The 24,643-nt window shown below is 52.2% G+C and overlaps 1 protein-coding gene across 5 annotated transcripts; it reads right to left on the reverse strand.

The window, feature by feature from the left end:
- Nucleotides 1-21: 21 nt before the first annotated feature.
- Nucleotides 22-24,608, reverse strand: LOC122389389 (GATOR complex protein WDR59-like). Of its 5 annotated transcripts, none has more exons than XM_043381327.1 (21): nt 24,526-24,608; nt 23,220-23,349; nt 22,327-22,518; nt 21,911-22,126; nt 21,437-21,586; nt 21,083-21,202; nt 20,547-20,721; nt 20,073-20,225; nt 19,476-19,684; nt 18,936-19,229; nt 18,387-18,489; nt 17,919-18,148; nt 17,329-17,480; nt 16,904-16,985; nt 16,482-16,597; nt 16,179-16,308; nt 15,640-15,669; nt 2,065-2,255; nt 1,806-1,902; nt 1,279-1,432; nt 22-716 (listed from the first exon to the last, which is right to left on the reverse strand). In XM_043381327.1, the coding sequence occupies exons 2-21, from the start codon at nt 23,280-23,282 to the stop codon at nt 589-591; spliced, it is 2,985 nt and encodes a 994-aa protein (XP_043237262.1). In that variant the 5' UTR covers nt 23,283-23,349; nt 24,526-24,608; the 3' UTR covers nt 22-588. The 5 variants fall into 5 exon arrangements, with proteins under 5 accessions (XP_043237262.1, XP_043237263.1, XP_043237265.1 ...); XM_043381328.1 differs by lacking the exon at nt 24,526-24,608 and adding an exon at nt 24,393-24,501; XM_043381330.1 differs by lacking the exon at nt 15,640-15,669 and having other exon boundaries at nt 24,526-24,604.
- Between the last annotated feature and the right edge of the window lie 35 nt (nt 24,609-24,643).

Raw genomic sequence — 24,643 nt, forward strand, 5'->3', positions numbered from 1 at the left:
AACCTTCCTTGAAACATCGGAAACTTCGCAATATTTATATTTCCATCGAGGATAATCACTGCCCTGGTAAACAGCGCTCAAAAGAATACTTCTTGCATCATCCCAATAACTGCCTGTAGTCGTGACAGCTTTCCTTTCCTTCACGCTAAATCACGTCACAGACACATGTCTGCCCCATAAATATACGCTCAGTACGCATACGTTGCGTTTAACATTTTGCGACGTCTCCCTTTTGTCATCTCGCACAGCACAGCCTTGTACGGAGGGCCGACTATAAACAGCCCGCCAATATACACAATACACATATAGAGTAATACGCCAAAACTCACAAATTATACACCTGAAGCTCGTGGGACGCTGGAGTGGCATCCAAACGGGGTAACTGTTCACGCTCTTTGCTCACTGTATCACTGCTGGAGGCTCTCTGAACAGCCGGCAGCCGCAGCTAGTTGGACAGAGCAGTTGGTGAAGTTTCCACTGGTCACTGCTCGATGCTCTCTTAGCAGTTAAACCAGCCACTGCTGAGGGCTCTCGGAGCAGCTGCTCTTTACCTGTCACTGTTGTAGGCTCTCCGAGCAGCTGTACAGATCACTGCTGGAGGCTCTCTGCACAGCGGCAGCCGCAGCCGGTCGGACAGAGCAGCTGGTCGCGGAACCACTGCAGCATGTGTAGCAGGTGACCACCGTGGCCGCACACCAGACAAAAGGACGACATACCTGTCAGATAGGTCACACAGCGTTAATAACGGTGCGCTGACAGCCCAGACGAGTAACACATTGAAGCCTGTGGTAGACAAACAGCGGTCATCTTGGACCAAAATTATAATAGAGGAATCCGCTAAGACTTCTTCAAGTAGTTTTTACGTCCACGCCATAATTATTGATGTGGAAAGTGTTGCTGAAACTTTAGCTTTGAACAGAACGTCAAAAAGGATAAGACTACCCAAAATGTGACACTGCACAGTGATAGTAACAATGACACGCCCGGGAACACAGGGTCAGAGACGTGACAATCCGGACCCACTGCGGACGGACAGTTCAGCCACCCACCACACGCCCAGGAAAATAGGGTCAGAGACGCGGCAGTACCCACTACGGACGGACAGTTCAGCCATCCACATCACGCCCCACGCACCTACCACACACCTCGCGCCCAGGAACACAGTGTTGCGACAGCACCCACTCAAGACGGACAGTTCAGCCACCCACCTTTGACGGAGAGGACAGACAGTTCGACCACCCACCTTTGACGGAGGGGACGGACAGTTCAGCCACCCACCTTTGACGGAGACGTGACAGATGACGCAGACGATGGTGCACCGGCGGCACAGCGGACACTCGGAGCCGGCGAACGTGCGCCCGCAGCGGCTGCACTCGGAGCGTACCTCCAGGCCGCAGTGCGCCACCGGCACCGTGCTCACGTACTTGAGCACCTGAGCACGGCGGCGCGGTCAACAAGGCGATGTAGCAAAGGAGGGGCGCCGGACGCAAACCCACCGGCTGATGGGACTGGTCCCCTCGTGTCGCATTGATCTATTTATTGGGATTTTAGCAGGTATCCGGGCAGCAACTCCTCCCCGATTCTCGATAACCTCCCTGCCGGCACTCGACTGTACCGACCCCTGTCCGATACTCCAGTAGGTACCGAACTCTTTCCCAATAGGTATCCGAGTACCGACCCCTGTCCGATACTCCAGTAGGTACCGACCCCTTCCCAATATCCGAGTACCGATCCCTGTCCGGTTCTCGAGTAACGATCCTGGAACCGCAGCCTGGGGATCCCGCAGGGTATCGCTGCGTACTCACCTGTGCCCGATGGTTGGTCAGCTGCCAGCGGTACAGAATGTCGGCGTAAATCCGTTTGTATCGATCAAACTCGGCCTGACGAGCGGGGTCCAGGAGCCTGCAAATAGAAACATCCAGTTCGATCATCATCAGACACCGCACGAAGTGATCGCACCTCTTTTATGACGAAAAATGACCACTCACAGCTAAGCCATTGTTCACGTTCAGGGCCACGTTATAAGGTATGTACGCATACTCTAGGTTATTGCCGCACACCTACCGCCGGTTATTGTCATGCTGGAAGCGCTGTTCGATGGCGCCGGGCTCGGGCGCCGCCAGTCGGCTCTCGTCCAGCACATCCGACCAAGAGTTGCTGCGGTTCTGTCGGGACACGTTAACGCCGAGCCCCTCGAGCGTCGGGTGGCGGCGGGTCTCGGTTGGGTGGACCGTGTGGTACGGCGACTCGCCCGGCTGCAGAGACACGGTAACAAAGGGCGTAACAGTGGGACGGGGGTAGTCGGCTAACACGCAACACACGACATCTACACCGAATACAGGGTCAAACTTACCATACGGGTGTGGCATATAATAGGGAGGTTTGGCTGCTGTGAACTATACCGTGCCCGGGGAATGTGTCTGTAAGAACGATATCTAGACCAAGTCGGAGCTATTTCAACTTCAACATTCATCAGAGCTATTTTACTTTCATATCTGCATTATTCCGCGGTAAGTATATAATGGAGTCCCTCTCCAGACCCACGTCGACTGTATCTAGTCTTCTGCTCAATCAGTCATGCGTTCAATTCTCTCTCAATGCACCGCTGCCTGATATGTTTGGAAACCTGTCATTACTTTCTATCAGATCAACGGTTCCGAACACTGCTTCAGGAATAGAAGGGGCGATTGAGAAAGTTTTCGGGACGTCCATGCCGATCTGTAGCACGGCGATTGCCAATGCCATGTATGTATGGACATGTTCATCCAATACTTCGGGGTAAAGACCTAGGGGTCGGAGCATGCAGAACAAATAATGACAGCACTGCCACAGCCGAGCACAGATCAGTCCGGGGGCTGCTAAAGCACGAGCTAAAACACAATATTGTCTTCACCCAGTCCAGCATTAAACGCAACCGTGAACGAGAACAGACTGAAAGAAAACTAACCCGCGCCCCGTAGGGCTACCGGCGGACCCTACCACCCGTAGGGGGGGGGGGCCGTTTCGGCCCCCCCTAAGATCTCGGAAAGTTACCGGCCGATTTTCAAAATTCAAACGGCGTTCGATAGCCCCACCCGGGAACTACCTTGTGACCAAATTTCATTGACCTAGGTCAAACCGATGACGTCACAGGTCAGGTCAAAGGTCAGATTTTCACCGTTCACAGGCAATTCAAGAAATGTGCTGTGAAAGCGAGTAAATTGGTAATTTATTGAAAACCATCGATGGTACATTGTTCGTCAAACACATACTTTGCTATCTGAGGTCACTGATACCAGGTCAGGTCACAGCGAGGTCAGGTCACCGGGGGTCACAATATGAATGCGTCGTGTGATACATGTTTTATGGTCCATTTTACATGACAAATGCGATTATGTGGGTAAGGCAGCCTTTGGGGCCAGCCTAGGTCACGTTTTTGTGAAGGTCAGGTCAAGTTCAGGTCAAATTAGGTCAAATTTCAAAGTTGATATTTTTGCATAAAATGGGTATCGATTCGATGCAGCTCGTCACGGGGAGTCTAATGGTGGTCTTCGTTTTGCTCTACGAGTTCTAGAATTGCCAAAAATTGAGTTTGAAAATTTGACGTCATCATTTTTGAACAGTTTTTTCGCTATAACTTGGCCAAAAAACGAGGTATCGATCTGAAATTTGGTATGTAGATAGACGACGGTAGGCACTATCACATATATTCCGGTTTTTTCGAAACTCAAAAAACTTTTTGGATTTTTTGGCGAATATATCCAAAAAAATGCTTTTTTGATTTTTGGGGGTCAAAACTCAAAAATTTCAAAAATTCGAGATAGCAGTTTTGTAGCCCTGTTAATTCTACACCTTTTATGTTTTGATCATTTTTCTGTATCTTCAAAGCTGTAGTCCTGACAGGTCTTCTCGCGAAGGTCTTTTTTCGGTCGAAAATGACAGAACATGACGTCACTCTGACGTCATTTGTGGCCAACCTATCATAGCCTCTGGAAAAAATTTTGGTCACAATGTGTAAAATTGATGCCCGGAGGGGTCCTGAAAGTTTGGTGGCGATATCTCCAGCCGTTTAGGAGATATCGACCGAAAAGGACAGGGGGGGGGGGGCCGTTTCGGCCCCCCCCCCTACGGGGCGCGGGCTAAACGAGTAAGTTTGGGTTTTATCATGAGAGATCTCCAATGATTCCTGAGGTCATGGGTGGAGAATGTGGTATGGCAGGTATGGCATGTGCCACACCAACTTAAAAAATGGTATGACAATGCCATACCAACTTTTCAGGGTAAAACCTATGAATTTTTAGAATTACAGCTTGTAAAAATTCAAAATATGAGGTAAAAAAGCTTTGACATTAACAAGGAGTTTCAGGGAACAAGACTGAGACAAGTAATTCACTGCATACTTGATTTAATTAAGGATGCACGACCTCAATGCGTTTTGATATTTTGTTCTTTATCATTCGCAATATTTCATATCAATTTTGATGCATAGGTATATGAAACAGTCAAGTACATTGTAGATGTATAGAAAATGCACTGTTATGCTTAGTATGTGCCCAGATTTTCCTTATGTGTCAACGTTGCTGCATTGTATGAAGCAGCTGGCGTCATACCAACTTTGAAGACAATTCTCCACCCATGCCTGAGGTGATTATTTTTCGAACTAGACCAAGTCCTCTCTACATAACATATGTTCATATCTGATGCAAATTTATGCTCCTGTTCAAACAAATGGAGCCTAATTGTCTGATGATGATGATTTGGTGTTTTAGGGCGCACCAGCAACGAGGCTATATGGCGCCCATATCTAACCAATCTTCCTCAAAGTCGGGGGTTAAAAATCACCTGAAGCCCGGAGGCCGTGATGAACGAAAAGAGGCGAACGGAATCGAGAAAAGGGGAGTCGTCGCGGAGAAGTGTTCTCAAAGAGAGCTGGGGGCCACGCAATCCAAAAAACCGCAATCGCTCAGCGTCCAGTCTCGGGCACTCGACCAAGACGTGTCGGACCGAAAGTCGGTCACCACATCTGGTACAAATAGGCCTGGAGCCAACGCCGATAAGGAACCCATGGGTGCCATAAGTGTGCCCGGTACGAAGCCGGCAGAGGACCACCTCCTCGCGTCGCGATCTGCGTGAGGCCGACAACCAGGTAGCTAAACCTGGCTTGATACGTAAAAGTTTGTTACCGTGGGATTGGCTCCAGGCCTCCTGCCACTTTCCGAGGAGGAAAGAGCCCACCGCCGGTACAAAGTCCCTGGCGGGTAGAGGGAATCGGCGGGAGCACAGATACTGCGCAGCATGGTTCGCAGCTCGGTCCGCCCGTTCGTTGCCGTGAATACCGACGTGGCTAGGGATCCAGCAAAAAGACACCGACGTACCCTCTCGGTCGAGGGCTGTCACACGAAGAAGAATCTCCTGTGCGAGAGGGTCAGAAGGGTAGAATTGTGACAAGGACTGGAGACCACTCAATGAGTCAGAAAGAATAACATATGACCGAGCGGGATTAATCTCGATAAAACACAGGAGTTTGAGGATAGCGACCAATTCGCAGGAAAAAACGGATGCATGTTTAGGTAAGGTAAAACACCGCACAGCGTCGCCGCAGACGAAAGCACACCCGGCACCGTCATCAGTCTTTGAGCCGTCAGTATAACAGGCTATGTAGTCAGAGTACCTTGAAATATGTTCCAGCGCACGAGCCTTTAAAACAGCTGGAGGGATGTCGCCTTTTCTCACATCGGTGAGGGAAAGGTCCACCTTTGGCGGGACTTGTCTCCACGGTGGGACAGATGGCCACTCCTTACGCATGACCCCCCGAAGTTTAATTTGAGCTTCCGAGAGCAGCGATTGCATACGAGAGCAGAAAGGGGGGTAGCGGACAGTACGTGCACCTTCTCCGGTTCTGAAAAGCGCCAGGTTGGCACGTGAGAAAACTGCATCATAGGCAGGGTGGGAAGGCAACTGGCGGAGTTTTATGGTATATCTCATGCCCAGTAGCTGGCGACGCAAGGCAAGAGGTGGCTCGTGGGCCTCTACAAGGAGGCTGGCTACTGGGGTGGTCCGGAACGCACCAGTGGCAATACGAAGAGCAGTATGGTGCACAGAGTCCAGAATACGTTTCGAGGTCTCCGTGGCGTTATCGTATATAAAACAGCCGTAGTCAAGTCTAGAACGGACAAGAGCACGATAAAGCAAGAGCAGTGTCTTACGATCCGCCCCATAGCAGGTACGCGCAACACATTTCAAAACATTCATAGCTCGAAAACATCGGTCGCGGAGCTCTTTCAGGTGAGTGCGGTAGGTAAGACGGCTGTCTATTACCATCCCAAGAAACTTCACCTCCGACTTCACAGGGATCACTGCACCCCTTAGCCTGACAGAGAAGTCAGGGCAATTACGGCGAAAACGGCAAAAGTGGACACCTACAGTTTTGGCTGTCGAGAATCGTAGTCCGTTAACAGCACTCCAGTTTTCTAATCTTTTAATTGCCAACTGGAGCTGTCTCTCTACTATACGTGTGGTTGCACCACTGGCCCAGATAGAGAAGTCATCCACAAAAAGGGCACGGCCAATGGAAGGGGGCAGGTGATCGGCAATATCGTTAATCATTACCCCGAACAGCACAACACTTAGGACTCCTCCTTGGGGGACACCGTTGACCTGGGGGAACTGCTCTGAGAGGTTGCCACCGACACGGACTCTGAAAGACCGGTTAGATAAAAAGCTGGCGAGGAAATGGCCCATTGTACCGCGTATACCGTACTTGAAAAGCTTTTGTAAAATACCGAAACGCCAAGTGGTATCATACGCAGCCTCAATGTCGAAAAACAATGCACCAATGTGTCGCTTCCGCCTAAATGCGCAACGAACCTCGGTATCAAGGGCTAAAATGTGATCTACTGTGCTCCGATACTTTCTGAAACCGCACTGCGAGTTAGATAAAACACCTTGTTCCTCCAGAAACCAGACGAGACGCGCGTTTACAACTCGCTCAAGCAGCTTGCCCAGGGCAGATGTCAGGGGCCCGGGAACGATTTTCAAGTTGGGGGGGCGAGCCTAAAATGCCTGACATGATGCATATGAAACAGTGGCGTAGCTAGGGTTCTAAGGGGACACGTACCCCCCCCCCCCCATCGGGATAAAAGGGACCCTCGGGTCCGAGGCGCCCTGCGGCGCCATTTGACCGCTGAGGGTTAACGATGGCCATATTTCTACTCAGAAGGGTCCCATGGGGCTCGTTAGAGCACCTCATGGGCCCTAAATAGCCACACTAAGATCTCCATAAGGGCCCCAAGCCGGCTTTTCAGGGCCTCTTGCGGCTTTTAAGGGCCCCTCGGTGGTCTCCAAAGGCCCGTTACTGGCCTCTGAGAGGTCTTACCGGCCTATGAGGGGCCAGTTCTAGGGGCATTTCCCGCCTGTGATGATCCCACACTTATTTTTCTGAGGGCCCCATAACGGCAACTGTGGGGCCCTCGTCGGCGCCTATGAGGGCCCACACCGGTGTCTCTGAGGGTTTCACACCTCCAACTCTGAGTGCCTATACACCAGTGCCCTATATCGGCGGCTCTGAGGACCAAATCAACACCTGCGCATCTAAAGGCCACCCACTGGTGACTTTTGAGGGCCCCACACCGGTGACACTGAGGGCCCCACCGGCGTCTGACAGTACCATGCTGGTCTCTAAGGACCCCACAGGACTTCTTCTGCCGGCCTAAGGACCCCTTGCCGGTCAATGAGACCCCCTGCCGGCTTGTAGAGAGTTCGCGTCAGCAACTCTAAAGGCCCCACACCCGTCTGTAACGGCTCCACACCAGCGTCTATGAGGGCCCACAGCAATGCCTGTAAGGACCCTCATCGGCACCTCTGAGAGAATCACACTAGCACCTCTGAGCGCCCACACCGGCACCTGCATGGCGGCCCCCCACCGGTGCCTCTAAAGGCCCCTTACCGGCGGCTCTGAGGGCCCTACGCCGCGGTGAATCTGAGGGTGCTACCGATAACCGAAGGCACCACACAAGCCCTTCGTCTCGCTGAGCTTTAATCCCATACCGGCCCTCCGAGGGCGCCACGTCAACGGCACTCCGATTGCCCCACACCCCTCCCTCACACCCGGAGCGGGTAAACTGTGTTATACCTATAGCAACGATTTTACCACCGTTGTATGTTATGCATTTCTCAAAGTTGACTCAAGCTGGTGCAGTATAAAATCTGGCCTGCCAAACTTATGGCCAAGGTCAGGCCCAAATGAAAGCGGGATGACAAGTCAATAGCAGATGTTGTCAAATCGATACTGTATCAGCAGAAACCATTCAGATGGCAAGGAAAATGCCGTGTGTTGATGTTTAGATGTATAAAAGAAACAAGAAGGAAAGAAGTCCGGAAAAGGGAGGAAAGATCTTTTCTCGCTACCTCAATGTTGAGGGGGCGCCGCCCCCTCGGCTCCCAAGTTGGGGGGGCAAGCGCCCCCGCTGCCCCCCCTGTTCCCGGGTCTATGGCAGATGTCAACGCAATAGGGCGGTAGTGAAGCGGATCAAGCCCGCTTTTACCAGCCTTCAGCACCGGGATAATGATGGCCGTCCGCCATGTTTCGGGATACAGCCCTCTTTCCCAGAGCGCATTGAAAAGATGGAGCAATGCTTCAAGTCCCGGTGACGGGAGACGCCGAAGCATCTCATTGTGTACAAGATCAGGGCCTTCTGCGACACACTTCAGGCCACCTATAGCGGACTTTAACTCTTCCATAGTAAAGGGATCATTGTAGCTAAAATGTTGTGATGTGTTAAAATTGACGCCAGTCGATTCGCACCGAGCACGATGGCGGGCGAAGTCGGGGTCAGAACAGTCACCGACACAGCGGTCATGTAACGCACGGCCTATTTCGTACGCTACATCAGCTGGGTTCAACACATTTCTGCCAAACACACTCAGAACAGGAAGAGGGGATGAGGAGAAACGACCTGATATACGTTTTATACGGGACCAAACCTCGGAGATTGGCGTGAATCTGTTAAGCTGGCTGATGTATTCCACCCAGGATTCGTGTTTAGCTTTCTTGACCGTCCACCTAGCGAACGCTCTGGCTTTTCTAAACGCGATCATGTTTGCGGTGGTGCAGTTATGCCTGAAAGCGCGCAGCGCTCGTTTCCGCGCTCTGATGGCGTCTCGACACGCATCGGACCACCATGGGACCGGCCGGCGAGAAGGCGCCCCCGATGTACGAGGAATGGATGCCTTGGCTGCTTCAATGAGTAAGGAGGTGAAATCGGTTACTGACAGATCATCTGTAGGGTCAGATGAGAGAGCATCCTCCAAGCACGTTTGAAATTTCTCCCAGTCTGCCCTCCGCAGGTTCCATCTCGGTGGCCGGCAGCCAACCGAGGGCCGCTCACGCAGTTCAAGCCATATGGGGAAATGGTCACTACCAAAAGAGTCCGCGTCCACTCGCCACGTAAAAAGCGGCACAAGGTGTGGACTGACAAGGCTGAGATCTAGAACTGATGAATGTCCCGACGGCATGGTGAAATGGGTAGCAGCACCAGTGTTTAAAACACAAAGGCCCTCCTCGTCTATCAAGGACGCTAAAAGTCGACCGCGTGTACACACAGAATCACATCCCCATGCAGAGTGGTGAGAGTTAAAATCACCCAGAAGCATCACAGGTGGAGGGAGCTCGGCAATTAGCCGGCGTAGTTCCAGAAGAGGAAGAGCTGCGCCAGGGGGACAGTAAAGTGAGCACACAGTGATGTCACGCTGGCCTAGATGAATGCGGACCGCTACCGCCTGAAGGGGCGAGCTTAAATCAATACATCTCGCAGGCACGGCGTTATGGACCAGAACCATAACACCTCCGTGCGCGACGGTTTCAGTAGCAAGGTCCCTGCGAAAAACCGAAAATCCTTTCATGGGGAACCTGGACTCAGATCTGAGTTTGGTTTCTTGGATGCAAGCAACCAAAGGTCGCTGAGAGCGGATTAGTGCTTGCAGTTCTGGAGTGCTAGAACGCAAGCCTCTGCAGTTCCACTGCAGGATAAAACGTGTTATTGCTGTAGTTTTGAGCGCTTGGGGTAAGCGAAAGGTGTCTAAAACTGGCGACTTTGACTTGAGTTAAAAAAAGGCGGGGACTTAAAAATGCTCCTCGCCACCGGGGCCCGGGCCACCGCCAAAGGCTACCTTTGGATGGCCCTCGCGGAGCCGTCCATCGGCCGACCTAGGCCGGCCCGTAGCTCCCGGTTGAAACTTCAGCCGCGAGCGGGGGCTACCATCGTTTGACGGAGATAACTCCCACGGAAGTGTGCGCTTCGTGGGGCGGCCCGGGGCGGGCGGCGGCCCCGCCGGTCTCGGCTCCGATGGTGGTGTGCATGGCGGGGGTCGGGGTCCCGACCCCTCGCCCGAGGCGGGCACCGGAGGGGCACCAGAAGGACGCTGTGAATGGGGTGGAGGGAGTGGAGGAAGTGGAGGGGGTGGAGGGGGTGGTGGTGGCGGTGGGAGCGGGGGTGGGGGAGAAAGTGGAGGGGGCGGAGGAGGTGGAGGGGGCGGAGGAGGTGGAGGGGGCGGAGGTGGAGGAGGGGGTGGAGGGGTAGGGGGAGGTCCCATCAGAGGTGACGGGGCCGCCCCCGGCCCACCAGGACCTCCACGGACAGAGGACGCTCGACGCTCCTCAAGAGCCTGGGCCATCCTCCGCCCTAGTCTGGCGTCCTGCTCAAGCCGCTCCTCCCGACCGCGGCGCAGAGCCGCCATGACTGCAGTCTCCCTGGGCGGGGGTCGACGGATCTCCGGAGACGTGAACGGGGTCCGTTCGACAGAGCGCGGCGGTGGGGGCGGGCCCCGGCGACGACCCCGGGCGAGGGTCCACTCACCACCCCGCGGCGTGGCCGTATCCTCGGGGGCGGCTGAAGCCTCCACCCCCGCCCCAGTCTCATCCTCTCTTCCTCCCCCACGGGAGGGGGACGAGACTCCTCTCCTCCTGCTTGGCGACGTCTGCGTGGCGGAGCACGACAACGCTTTAGGGGGCTCCTGTTGAACTGATGAGTTGCTGTGACTGTTGGCATCTGGGACAAAGCAGAAGCCGAATGACTTCAGAATCGCTATTAACTGACCGATGCTGTTGTTGGTATCAGTTTCAGTGGGGCAGCGCTGTCTAGAACCGTTGGCCACACTAGCATAAGACCGCTTGGGATGGAGGGCAGCAAAGCGGTCTCGGGCCTGACGAAATGACAGCCTTTCGGTGACCTTCAGGGACATTATTTCTTTTTCTCTCTGGAGGGCCGGGCATCGCCCATCAAACGAGGAATGTGGAGTCTGAGAGTCGTCACAATTGACGCATCTCAACTCGGACGACGAACATTCGGCACTGCTATGGTCATTTGCCGCACAGCTCCCGCATGCTGGTCTGTTCCGACAGCTGTCTCGAGTGTGACCGAATCGGAGACACTGAAAACAACGCATGGGACTCGGGACATATGGTCGAACTTTCACGGACAGATATCCTATCATCACCTCCCTCGGCAGTTCCAGCGAGTTGAAAGTCAAAATGATACTGTGCGTGGGTGCGAGAGCGCCACTTCTCTTGGTGTAGATGCGGCGGGCGGCGGAGACCCCAAACTGTGACAGGCCTTCGGCGATCTCGTCGTTTTGCATGCCCTCCAGATCGTCGCAAAAAATGACCCCTCGGCTGGAATTTTTCGTGCGATGCGGCGAAACGCTGACCGAAAGGTTTACTTCCTTTCTGCCCTGCTGATCCTTAACTGTGTATGTGAAGTGAGTAGCTTTCAGGGCCCTTTCCGCCTCTCTATCGTCAACAAACTCTACTTCGATTGCCTTCGATAGCCTAATTGTCAAGGTTTCCAGTCGACTTCTTACTATCGCAGGTCAAAGAGAGTAATGTCTGGTAAGCGGGGAACCGAGCGATTTCTCTCACCATCGAGACGGAAGGTAATATAACTGCATGCGGTAACTGACCGCTGCCCGATGTCCATATCGCAGCCTGCTACCATACCTGTCATATTCATAGCTATACGTGCTGGGTAGCGGTAGTCTGAATTTTTATCTAAGGACAGGACATAAACCAGACAGACACAAGGTAGGTACATAGAAGCCAACTTTTTACATCAACATTTATAACCCACTGTTTATATTTCGCAGCAAAGATCAAACATGCCGCAAGCAGCAGGACAATTTGCGCAGACTATTACGATTATTGAGCCACGCGGTGTTTGGATTGGAACCAGCGAAGGCAAAGAAAATGCAAAGAACACACGAGTCGGCCAGATCAACACACGTTTACGACTTCTGACAATGCCCACGCGCCTCATCCCACATATTCCGGGAGCACACTAGCAAGCGTTTTTTTTTAAATCATGGTATGGGTTATAGTCAGAGTATGGCGTTTTAAGCTCCAAATCACCGGTCAGGTCAAGTAACTTCACCTTCAGAAAATGGTGATGAGCTTATAGCTTAGTCGGCATGAGTTACTAAATCAACTATTAAAAAAGTTATAAGAAAGTGTCAACAATTGATGAGCATGGCAACTGCCAATAGCAAATACACCTGCCAAGCTCACATGTATTTACATGCACCTTGAATCAACTCACAGCACAGAATCATACCACAGCAATGCGATGGTAATATTCAATGCACTTTACCGATGGCACTTGTGTATCGTGAGTTCATGTGCCGTCCTGGGAGATCAAATGCGTTTATTTGCTTCATTTGGTGGTTGAAATAAGGCTCAAGCGTTGAATCAGCTGAACTATGCTGGTCTCCTTTGGACGTGACGACGGATGCACAACATGACCATTTTGGGTCAGGTCATGACCTCGAGCAAAGATCGGATGGAGCAGTGTAGCTAAATTCGCTGTATCTAGAGGCCAAAATGCTGACTTCAGGAAGACTAGAAGCATAACACAGGAGTATTCCTTGATTGCCTTTTTTGCTCCATTCGATACAGAAGTTCGATTCCGATTTATAAGTTAGACTCTAGTAATTCAAGACCTGCGTCATCGTTCAATTTAACAGCTTTCGGTAAAAAAAAGTTCGAGACGAAGGTCTACATGGAGGTCGGAGTAGCGTCGACTATACAGCCCATTCTAGCAATACTCGTACGTGTGCGTTATGAACAGAGCGTCTTTCGTCTGGAACGCCGCCAGTGATGCTATAGCGGCAGAGCTAACATATTTCGCAAACACTAACGGAACAGACCAAACTGCAACTAAGAGGAAGCCGACGTCATTTGCGAAGCTGAGCTCATTCACACCATCCTCGTCTCACACCCGCACGTTTGTCTTCATAAGGCGGTTTTCAGCATGGGTTTCTTAAACAGAAATGCATTGTAATGAGACGCCTAAAAATAATATGCTAGAGGACTTCAGCCATGCTGGTTAATGGGACGGACGTCAAAATTTTAGTAAAAGTCACACAATTACCTTCTTCACCAATCCCAGCTGAAACACACAGGGGGCTTCAGTCACAGAGATATCAAAGATATCCCGACCGACCGACAGATCATCAGAAACGCCATACAAAAACCGCCCCGATACACTGACCCACACGCACCATTGCACGCTCACGCGCGTTTACGCATGCGCCAGCCCTACGTTCGCAAATAAAACTTTCAAAAATTATGCATGACTATTTTGGCAAGCAGGCCGCAGGCTTCAGAACTACGCAGCGATAGATGCAGGAGGTAGCGAACACCTTTTTCTTGACATCCAACTACATTAACGACCACTTTCCAACGCAGTAATTTGTAGCTAAAATAAACCTGTCGTTCCTGAGCATTTTCCAAATCATGACAAATTAGACAGTTCATTCTTGTGATAATAAATGTTCTTCGCTGGAGATAATGTACGCAAATGTGTGGTAGCTTGAAACTCGACAAGAGCCGGTTCAGGCTTCTATGAGGACGTCAATTGAGGCATCGGAAACTAGGGAGCAATAACCACTGCTGGACTTCTGTCAGATATGGGCTTCGAACCGTTCAAGACGCTATCATCCCCCCCCCCCTATCAACCCTAGCATACTGTCCCCGCAACCGTGGCTCGCCGCTCGGCGGCAGGGATCACACAACGATGAGAAACACAATACGGGCACACGAATGTCAATGTCATGACCTGACACCGAGTCATGCTTCATACCAGTCCATCCACCTCGAAGGAAAATGAGCGCTGAACTTGTATTGTATGACGGTATGCTATCCCAGGTGCCATTCTGAGGCACTGTTTTCTGGGCCAGATGGTCGAACAGGAATTAGACTATATATCAACATGCACCTTTTCAGCATGCACTTAATTGTCGAAATGTTGTATCCAGACTTGTCTTGTTGCCCGTTAAGTCCATTTTCCCCAATCTACACCCGATAAATACGAAAACAAACACATCAGTGAATAAAGCAAGTTGTTTTAGCGTTCTATGCTAGTAGTTCGAAGACGTGGCCCAGGGCCCTGTTTCATCAGTGATAGCAGCACGCTGCTATTCCATTTCGCGAGCTGAAGTCACACTTCTGGTAGTGTTGGAGGAATAGGCTTGTTGACGTCTCCATGGAAACCCAATTTGACACGTGTAATAGCAGCGTGCTGCTATCACCGGTGAAACAGGGCCCGGGTCAGTTCCCTTTCAGCGGTTGATCGGATAAGCGACAGCAACTCGTGTCTTAGTTGTTATCCAATGTGATGCATGGCTTTCGGAAATACATAGTTGACATATCTATTATCTATGTAGTTTGGTTTTGTAAAAAGTTCGAATAGCTGACTGTTGAATAAGTGATTGTGGGCTGCTCCCGCCTACCGTATGGTGAGTAGGCGATACATCTGTGAAAACGCACATAATTCGCCACTATTTTCTAACGTGCACTGGGATGCTTACAATATGCACATTGCACCACCTGACAAACAAAACTCGTCAAACCTTGCCTCAATCAAATTACAATCCTGCTGTAAAAAGTGAAAGAAAGAAACTTTGGACAATAATATGAAAAATACGTGCCTAATGCCACTTGATCATTGAAAAACAAAACATAATCGATGACGGTCAGGTACGTAATTGTATAGCACTCGTAGAGCAAAAGCAAAGCAACCTTTGAACTTACAGGCTTTTCTTACACCCGGCAATCCAGTTTCCCAAGATGCATGGGTGTGCCAAATCGCTCCAAAGCAACATCCCAGAATACGCTACAAAGTGCCGAACTCAAAATTCGTACTGCACGATGGGTTACTACAGGTACTTACAGATATGCGTGGGTTAACTAAAAAGTAAACAAAACCAAGCAAAGCAAAACATTGCCGCGGTGTTGCTGAGTCTGCTGTAAGTTGTTGGGGTACCGGGGTAGCGGCCATAAATGTTACATCACACCCCTGGTGTAAACGGTGTGCGTGTTTATCTGACAGCAGCGGGCGCAGAGCAAGGGACTACATGGACAGCTGGGCGGCCTGATATAGGGACATTCCCACCGGTACGGTTCCCACAGGTAAGTTCAGAGGACATTCGACTGTGGGTCGAGGAAGTGAGGGCGGGGGATGGCTGGGAGAGCTTCTGATATCTCATCCGACACCCGGCAGCAGCACAAGCGCACACGCGAGCGAATACACATAGCTACGGGGCGGGGTGTGGGTATAGACGGACGGACAGCGGACGGACTGCACGCCCGGTGGCCGTGACCGTGGCCCCTACCTTCATCCACCATTTGTTGGGTACGGGCAGCTGGGGGCGACAGGTGGGGTATTTCTCAGCGGGCCGTTCGACTGGCGGTCCCGTCAGTCCGCCCATACTCGGTAATCGGGGCACATAATTATATAACCCTAAACGTACATTCAACAACGCACAGTATCCAGTCAACAGCCAGATACTGTTCTTGAATATCACAGACCCTGAAAGTTAGTTACAACCGACACTCACAGGATCACAACAAAGAAACGAATGGGAATTACGAGCCCAAATATTGCAACATCGACATTTGATAGAGCATTACTGGTTCCGGAATAACACTTTTTCAAAGCGTTTGGCCAATGGGCTTGACACAAAAGTCTCAGCTATTAAAAAAAAACTGGATTGAGGCTGATGGCGAACGTGTTGTCTACATCAAAAAGGAAAACAGCCAATAATTAAATTGCTTGAAAAGCTTATCAGTGTCTGTCAAAGCCATGAGATAAAATTGCAGTTGAATTCCCACAGTTGTCTCCCATTATCCTGCGGCTGCGGCCGACACTCACGCTGCCCGAGTCGAGCTGGGCGACGGCCTGCTGTCGGACGGAGGAGCTGGGCTGCTGGGCGCGCGTCCCCAGCAGACAGCACAGCATGGCCACCGTCTGAACGTCGCGCATCTTCAGGTAGTGAGAGATACTGCGGGGAGAACGGCGGCGTCAGAGAGAGTGGGATTAAGGCATCATACTATCGGAGCCGCGCCGGGGAAGCCACACAGACAAACGAGTGTCTGACTGTACGCTTATCATACAAACTACCGAAAAAAGACAGCTCTGCAGGGTCAGAAGAAAACAAGGATTGTAGCTACTCACACGGACTCGACGAGGCGGCGTCCGAACGGGTGCTGCGCCCAGGGCCGGCCGGCGTCCGGGTCGGCGTTGGAGCCCACCAGGCCCGGGTCGCCCACCAGGCCGATCAGGTTCCACACCTGACCGAGATGGGACGACGTTAGACAGACGGCGGCAAGCGACGGCAGGACGGCGCAGTGCAAAATTACGAAGCCGTCGCCACTTCGTCCTATCCGGTAACATTAAGTCGCTCCGCCTTTCCCGTGTCACACACCACCACTCAGTACTTCCAAGAAACACATAGCATCCCTCAAATTTCGCTTAGCAATACAATAAAAGCCAAAGTAACACACACCATCCAACCCAGGCACTGACCCGCCATCCCTGGGTCCCTTCCGTGTCCAATAAAACATACACTCCACCGCCAACCCCAGTTCCTGGCTCACCTTTTCCAGGTCCTTTCTGCCGACGGAAGCCGCCAGGCTGGCGTTGGCGCTGCACATGCCACTGAAGTCCTGTCCGCCCAGACTGAAAAATATGGGCAGATAGGAGATGGTCAGGCGGCAACCGTCTTCGCAAGCTGCATTTAACACAATAGACCACGGCAAAACAAGGGGCAGTCGGTACCTAGGCAACTGACGTAAAGGAGATCGAGCGTTTCATGACTGGTAGAGCACTAGTCGTGTAGGAGCTTCCACCAGTACAATTCAAACTGGGTCGAGAGGACGAGCCAGCAATGTGGCAGACCTCAGAAGACCGCAGAAGTGTGTGTGTGGGGGGGGGGGGGTGGGCTTCCGAGCCCCACACTACATATTGCTGGCTCAGGACGAATAAGTGACGTGACGGAGCCACTGCAATCGCAGCTACTCACAGGTATCGCTCAGCCAGCTCCCTGTTGAGCGGCATCAGACGACTGGCGTCGTAGCAGAGTACTATGTTGGTGTGTGTGCGCGGGTGCCGCGGCCGGGCCCTCTCCTCTCCGTACGCCTTGGGACGGCGGCCCAGAGACGATGTGCCCAGACGCTGCGGACGGAGCGGCAAGGAGGTTTGAGGGGATAGACACTAGACAGGATAGTGGAGCTGCAACAAGTTCGTAAACTATAGAGCGCGATAATGAGCGGTGAGCAGAGCACACAAGATTAACCGCGCCCATGTTAACAGAATTAACCGCGAACCGAGCTAAACCACCGTTAGAAACACTACAGATGAGAGGCGCTCACGGTCATCTTGGCAAGTCTATGACTGTAATGCACCATTCTGTATAAACCAGTCGTGAATAATGAATATATGAACCCGGGCGCTTGCTATTTGCTGCCACATGGTAACAGACAAACAAACATGCCTCAAGAACCAAAGAACTTGGTCTATGAAGCCCAGACCGAACGAAAGATATGGCGGTGTCCGATACATGATGCCTGGACAAGCAGCGCCGGCGGCTGTGGTATCTACAGGTACGCTTACCACCGCCTCCTTGCCGTAGAGCGGCCCGTCGGCGCCGGTCGGGCTGCGCGACAGGGACGGAAACAGCATCGGCGAGGCGGCCAGCCGGGCGCCGGCCAGCGCGTACGAGGCGCCCTGCGCGTAGTTGATGAGGTAGGCGTCCAGCGCCGACAGCGAGCGCGGCGTGACGCCCTCGCCGCGCGACGACAGCCGCTTCATGTAGGCCGGGCACGCAAACACCACCAGCATACCTGGGAACACAAGAAATACCAACGTCACACTGACAGGCCCAATGCCACGGCCACAACGAATATCATAGTGGTGCAGGCATCTGCACGTCAGAAAGGCGGCATATGTCGTTCGCGCCCTGTTTATTTTCTCTAAATACAAACAAATTCCACGAAAATTTAAGCAAACTTGTTTCTTTCGCTCCTCAGATATCGACATGACATAGAACTGGGACATAGCATTAGAGGCGGTGAGACTGACCATTGCCGCAGAATCTGGCTCCCGAGGTGCGCGGAAATGCCACGTTGACGTCTTTGAAGCTGCCGTAGAGGTTGGCCGACGGGAAGAGAGTGGTACTCGGCGCCTGGTGACAGTAGAGAGAACGGTCACAGTTTCAACCCCAGTTGACGGCAGCTCAAGCCGACCAGCGGACAACTGAACAGACCAAAGGCGAACACAAGTCTGAACGACACCCTCCGTCGAAGGATAGAGAAATAGACAACGTAACAGAGGAAATGGGGAGGGAGAGGAGAGAGAGAGAGAGAAGAAAGCTGATGGAATACAAAAAGAAAGGTGGGACAGAGATGCGAGTAAAAAAAAAAAAGAGAAAAAAGAAGAGAGAAGGAAAAGGTTGGCACGTGAGGTCGGAGCACTTGGCTCCCGGAGGCCAGTTCCAAGAGGTACACTATCTCCGCGGAAAAGAGGCTCCATCGACCAGCCCTCGCCTGACGCCCACGTAACGTGCAAAAGAAGAGGGAAAAGGGATAGCGACAGACAGACAAAAAGATACAAACACACGCGGAAACTGACCGGGTAGAGCGATGGCGCCGTCTCCTCCTGGCGCTCCATCAGCCGCTGGAGGCTGGCCGCCAGGTTACGCAGGCACGGCTCTAGGCAGCTGCGGTTCCGCTTCACGTGCTGCTCGGCGGTGAGCTCCCAGGCCTTTTTGACGTGCTGTCGGTCGGCGGCGCTGAGCCGGGTGCCCTCCAGGTACCGAAACTCGGGCTGTTGGCTGGGGTAGCTTAGAGGGAAGGTGACTCGGAGGCAGGCGGAGACGGAGCCACAGACTACGGAGACCGTGCAGCACCGCTCCTCGGCGCTCATCTGCGGCACAAGGAGCGGGGGGGGGGCAAACACCCGTCACAGGTCAGATGACACAAAGCAGAGCCTCACAGGGAGGGAGGATTATCACAGCACATGGAACCTCACCACGACATGGGCGGACGGTCACAGCACAAGCCGAGCACATTCACAGTGTGGCATGTCAGATATAAATAATGGATATTCTTAAGAGCATTTTCTAGTAGCCGTTGACAAAGCCCGACCGCACCCAGTGCCCAGTCCATCTACCTTTTCGATGCGCACGTTGTCGATGTTCTTGTTGATCATGAGGAACTCTTGCTCGAGTGAGGCGGGCGGCCCCTCGCTGATGGCTCGCCAGATGCGCGGCGGCGCCGGCCGCTGAGGGGAGACGGGCGGCGACACGGGCCCGCTGCCGGGGCCGCTGTCCGCCGCCGACTGCTCCTGGGAGGTCAGCTCGATGCAGCTGGTCTCCATACCTGCAGGAATAGGCAGCATACTCCGTAAGCTTTCAGGAAAAACCGACTAAATATGTAAAACTCACTTCAGCGTCCGTAATTTCATTGGTGCAGCACGTCTCAGCGATAGCTGCAGCGACAGTATGTAACAATGGCGACTTAAGATCGTAGCGACATTTACGACAGTATTGCGGTCACCTTGAGCGATTCCGTTTTGAATTCTCTCTTCTCCAAGGTGCCAAATATCAGGTTTTGAAAAGGGGAGCACTAACGGAGACCATTGCGATTCAAAGCAATTAGTGATGAATCTATAGAGTCCCAAGTGTCCAGCGCACATATTAGTGATTCCCATGACACTCGTCCACTATGGCTCAGTATTCGCTGATAACGACAGCCGGTAGGTAATTACCGTCGGTGGTCGGCGAGGCGGCGTGGTCCGTGTCCAGTCCACTGACGCCGTGCGCCAGCTCGTGGCCACACGCCTGCAGCAGGTCGGCCTTCAGCGGCCACAGACGCAGCGTCTGATCGCGCGACCACGTCAGCAGCTCGTACTCGCAGTCGTCTGCCGGGCGGACACGGTGGGTCATCGGGCGGCGGTCCGAGGGACGACAGGGCGGGACGGCGGCCCGGCCGGCGGTACGAGGGAGGACAGTGCCGGACGGCGAAACGGCCAGTCCTAGCGGCGCAAAAACGGTCAAAATGACATCATACCGTCACACCGGGAAAAACGGGCATCGGTTCGCTACTGGATAAGAGCACTTTCTACAAATAATTGGCATTTGCCCGTGAAGAAACATGCAGTGAGTAACTCGCGTCAAAAATATACTTTCTGTAGAAGAAGTGTATATCAAGACGAAAGAAAAACAAAATAGTTAATTATTACCTCTGATCTGTGATGGGTCGGGCTGGCGCCAGTCGAACTCGAGCACCACGTCCGAGTGACCTGCGAACGTGTGCTGCGGGGCGGCCAGGCTGGCCGTGTTCCACAGACAGAGGCAGTAGTTGTCTCCGCGCCGCAGCTGCGGCACCGCCACCGTTACCAGGCCGCTGCCGAACGGCTGACCGACGCAGGCGGAGACGTCAGAATAACATCACAATTCACAACTCATAGAAGGTATAAAAGGAAAGGTTTACCCGTACAAACTACTTGCACTGCTGCAATCGTCTGCGCCATTACCAGTACAACCAATTGGAAGAGAAACATGTATCGGTGCTCTCCAGAAAAAATAACCACGCAATTTTCCAATGCACCAGAATGATGCCATCTCGCGTCACTTTGCCTCCCAGCGTACATTTGTAATTATTGACACACCCGGGCATCTGAAGACAGTTTCAACAATCATGCGCATCACAGAAAGCACGAGCGTACATACGTCGTACGGACCATGCACTGCGCGTGCCACCGAGAGCCGAACGTACCGTGTAGCGGGCGCGCCAGACGGGGTCCTTGGCCTTGGGCATGCTGGCGATGTTGCGAGGGTTTGTGACGTCGATGAACTTGACGTACATATCCTGACTGGCCGTGGCCAGTTGAGACTCCTGAAAAAAAACGATGATCAATCAGTTCGGCGCCTCACTCAACCCGGAACATAATGATAACATGAAAGCCCAGTTTTGAGATAATTCTAACGTAGGTAACACGAAGGTTTGAAAATATATTTGCGGCATGAAGCCAGTAATCGGTCAAATCATGTCAGTAGCCGTTCATAACTATCAGACTAATGTTAGCACTGAGTTTGAGCACAATTATCGATATGTCCGAGCGCCACTTACCGAGTTTGGCGACCAGTCGAGGCCGTGTATTTTGGCCGTGTGTGCCGATATGTAGCGCTCTGGGATGCTGAGCTTGCGACGGTCCCAGACGCGAATATCGCCCTCGTGCGAGCTGGCCAGCGTCTGACTCGAGATCCGGTTCCACTTCACCTGCCCGACAGAACCATGCGGTGTCAGTTGTGCAGCATTGTGTTAGCGCTGCATGCCACGGACGCACAGAAAGGGACACAGACGCGAACTGTGTAATGTCAACCCTTGGGACTCGTTCAAATATTTGGATAACCTTTATAACATTTACATCTGTCGCAAACTATCTGAAAATAGGAAGGTTCCTATCGCCTATTCGTTTATGATAGCGCATATTTTAAGGCTTCCGTAGGACATTTCATGATTGAGAAAAAATGACAACTTATAGAACCTTTATGCAATATCAAATTAATCGAAGTAGCCCAAAGTCCCACAGCGCGGTCTCACCTGGCAGGCGCTCTCGACGGAGCGCATGGTGGCGACGGGCCGGCGCGGCTCCCGCACGTCCCACAGGTGGACGTTAGTATCCACGCTGCAGGTGGCCAGCAGAGGCTCGCTCCAGTGCCAGTCCAGGTCGGTGATGGTGCGTCGGTGCGACTGCAGCTTGCCCGTGGAGCGGATGTCGCCGCCCGAGCAGCGGAACACCTCCACCGCCGTGTTGTACTGCCGGGCCGGAGATACACGGTGAGCTACGATAAACAGCGAACATAGCAGTAGCTCAAAGGCATGCTAAATACTAAGCGTTATCAATTCACAGGACGTAATAGCTGTTAGACTGACCGAAACCGGAAATTAAGTTATCTCTTTCCAAAATATGACAAAACATGTCCCGCTGCCAGTGTCTCTCAGACGCTGTGACTTACCGTGACGGCCAGGTCGGCGCCGCCCTGCGCCGCAGCTCGGCTCCACGCGGCACTCCCGGCGTCGTACTTGCTGTGCCAGCTGAGCGCGCGCAGGTGGTGGTCGGGCCGCTGCAGGTCGACCAGCACCAGCAGCCGCCGGCTGGCCAGCAGCGCGTGCTGCCCGTCCCGGCTGACCGCCATGCAGCTGGCAGACTGTCGGGGGCGCGGGGAGGTCAGCACTGGCCGACTGTCGGGGACGCAGAGAGGTCAGCACCGGTAGACTGTCGGGGACGCAGGAAGGTCAGCACTGGTCCATTTACGGGGACGCACAGAGGTCAGCACTGGTCCATTTACGGGGACGCACAGAGGTCAGCACTGGTCCATTTACGGGGACGCACAGAGGTCAGCACTGGCCCATTTACGGGGACGCACAGAGGTCAGCACTGGCCCATTTACGGGGACGCACAGAGGTCAGCACTGGCCCATTTACGGGGACGCACAGAGGTCAGCACTGGCCGATTACCGGAAACCGCAGAGAGGTCAGCAATGGCCGAGTGTCGGGGATGCAGAGAGGTCAGCAATGGCGGACTGTCGTGAGCGCAGAGAGGTCAGCACTGGGTGAGTGTCGGGGACGCAGAGAGGTCAACACTGGCGGACTGTCGGGAGCATTCATTTGCAGGAAAACAGAGTTACAGCAGTAGATAATAGTCACCGTATAAACTGAACCCGTAAAATGGTACAACTACGAGTACTACGACCCGTCAAATGGTACAACTATGAACTATTTAAGCATAGTCGCCTCACTCTGCTTACCGGCATGTCTTTCCGTTCGATCTAAACTATGTACCTACAAAAATCGCGCTGCTTACTGGTGCTTTTCATTCGATGTAGCCTATGTAAATTGCGCTGCTTACCGGTATGTCTTTCCGCTCGACGGTCAGCATGTCGCCGTCTCCGGCCCATCCGGTGGACGCCATGGCCAGTCTCCGGAGGCCCAGTCAGGCTCAGTCAGATTCTATTGATGACTTCTGGTCTGGTTGTAACCTGCACAACAGTATCATTAACAGTACAATAATATTTTAATTTAACTGCACCTGGCCATCAAATCACTACCACAAAAACCGCTAAATGGTTTGTCTCAAATGCGTGATTTAGCCATGGCATGATAAATCACATAATATTGTAGCGTCTATAATGAAAGCGGCTCGCTCGGATTGACGTTTTCACAGCCGCAAAGGTATCGATCGGACTCCCCTCCCCGCCGTTCTTCCTCAGATCGAGCTAGAGCTTCGCGGAAAAAAACGAGTGTGCTGCCTAAGACGAGAGGAAGCTGATGATACCTACCATGTGCATGTGATATCATGTGCAATTGGTTGGCCTTTCAGGCCAGGCCAATGACCTGGGTATTGGAAAAATCTGGACCAGTTTGAGAATCAATCCTTTTTGAACCCCTGCACCTTGGGTCACACATATTATAAGTAGGTAGGCTCAACAAAAACAGGTATTAGTGGAGCAGACATCACACAAAGGTTTTCCAGCCAACGAGACTTGAGAGGCGCTACATCCGGAGGTGCTTCTTTCAGTATTAGTAGAGCAGACATCACACAAAGGTTGGTATTAGTATATATTAGGTCCGAGTGGACAATTGTGACGCTGTTGATACAAATATGTAACAGCAAAAAATTTAGGTTTTAGGTTAGGTTAGGTTAGGTTGTAGGTTTGTAGGTTTTAGGTTGTAGGTTTGTAGGTAAGGTTAGGTTGTAGGTTTGTGAGGTTGTAAGTTGGTAGATTGTAGGTAAATAGGTAAGGTTAGGTCAGGTTTGATTATGTTTTTTCTTTTATTTCCAAGACATATAAGTATCATTTTTGGATTCAGGATGTCAAATAATGTAAGAATATGACAACTTTATCTTTTAACAGTCACTCGGACTAAATGTATACTTTACTCGGACCTAATATATACCTACTAATACCGGTTTTCCAACCAAGGAGACTGGAGAGGCACTATGCCCAAAGGTGCTTCTTTCTAACAAAACCATAACAAACCTAACCGAACCTAACCTAACCTCAACCTACAACCTACAAACCTCAAAAACGAGGGTTCAGGCTTCAGCGGCAGCCTAGTGAATTAGGACGGTGCCAGCTATACCTGCATGCCATTCAAAAATAATTCAATACAGCATAATTTGATAGCTTATATCATTAATGCATGCCAATTACTCTTTTTCAATACGGCGAAAAAAATTATTTCGTGCCCCTAAGTGGCGGCGGCTAGCCTGCCATGCGCCGTTTTTGTCGCATGTCCACCGCTCCTTAGATTTTGTTATTGGAATTGCGT

The sequence above is a fragment of the Amphibalanus amphitrite genome, unplaced genomic scaffold, assembly GCF_019059575.1.
Source record: "Amphibalanus amphitrite isolate SeventyFive unplaced genomic scaffold, NRLGWU_Aamphi_draft 000357F_arrow, whole genome shotgun sequence".
Lineage (NCBI taxonomy): Eukaryota > Metazoa > Arthropoda > Thecostraca > Balanomorpha > Balanidae > Amphibalanus > Amphibalanus amphitrite.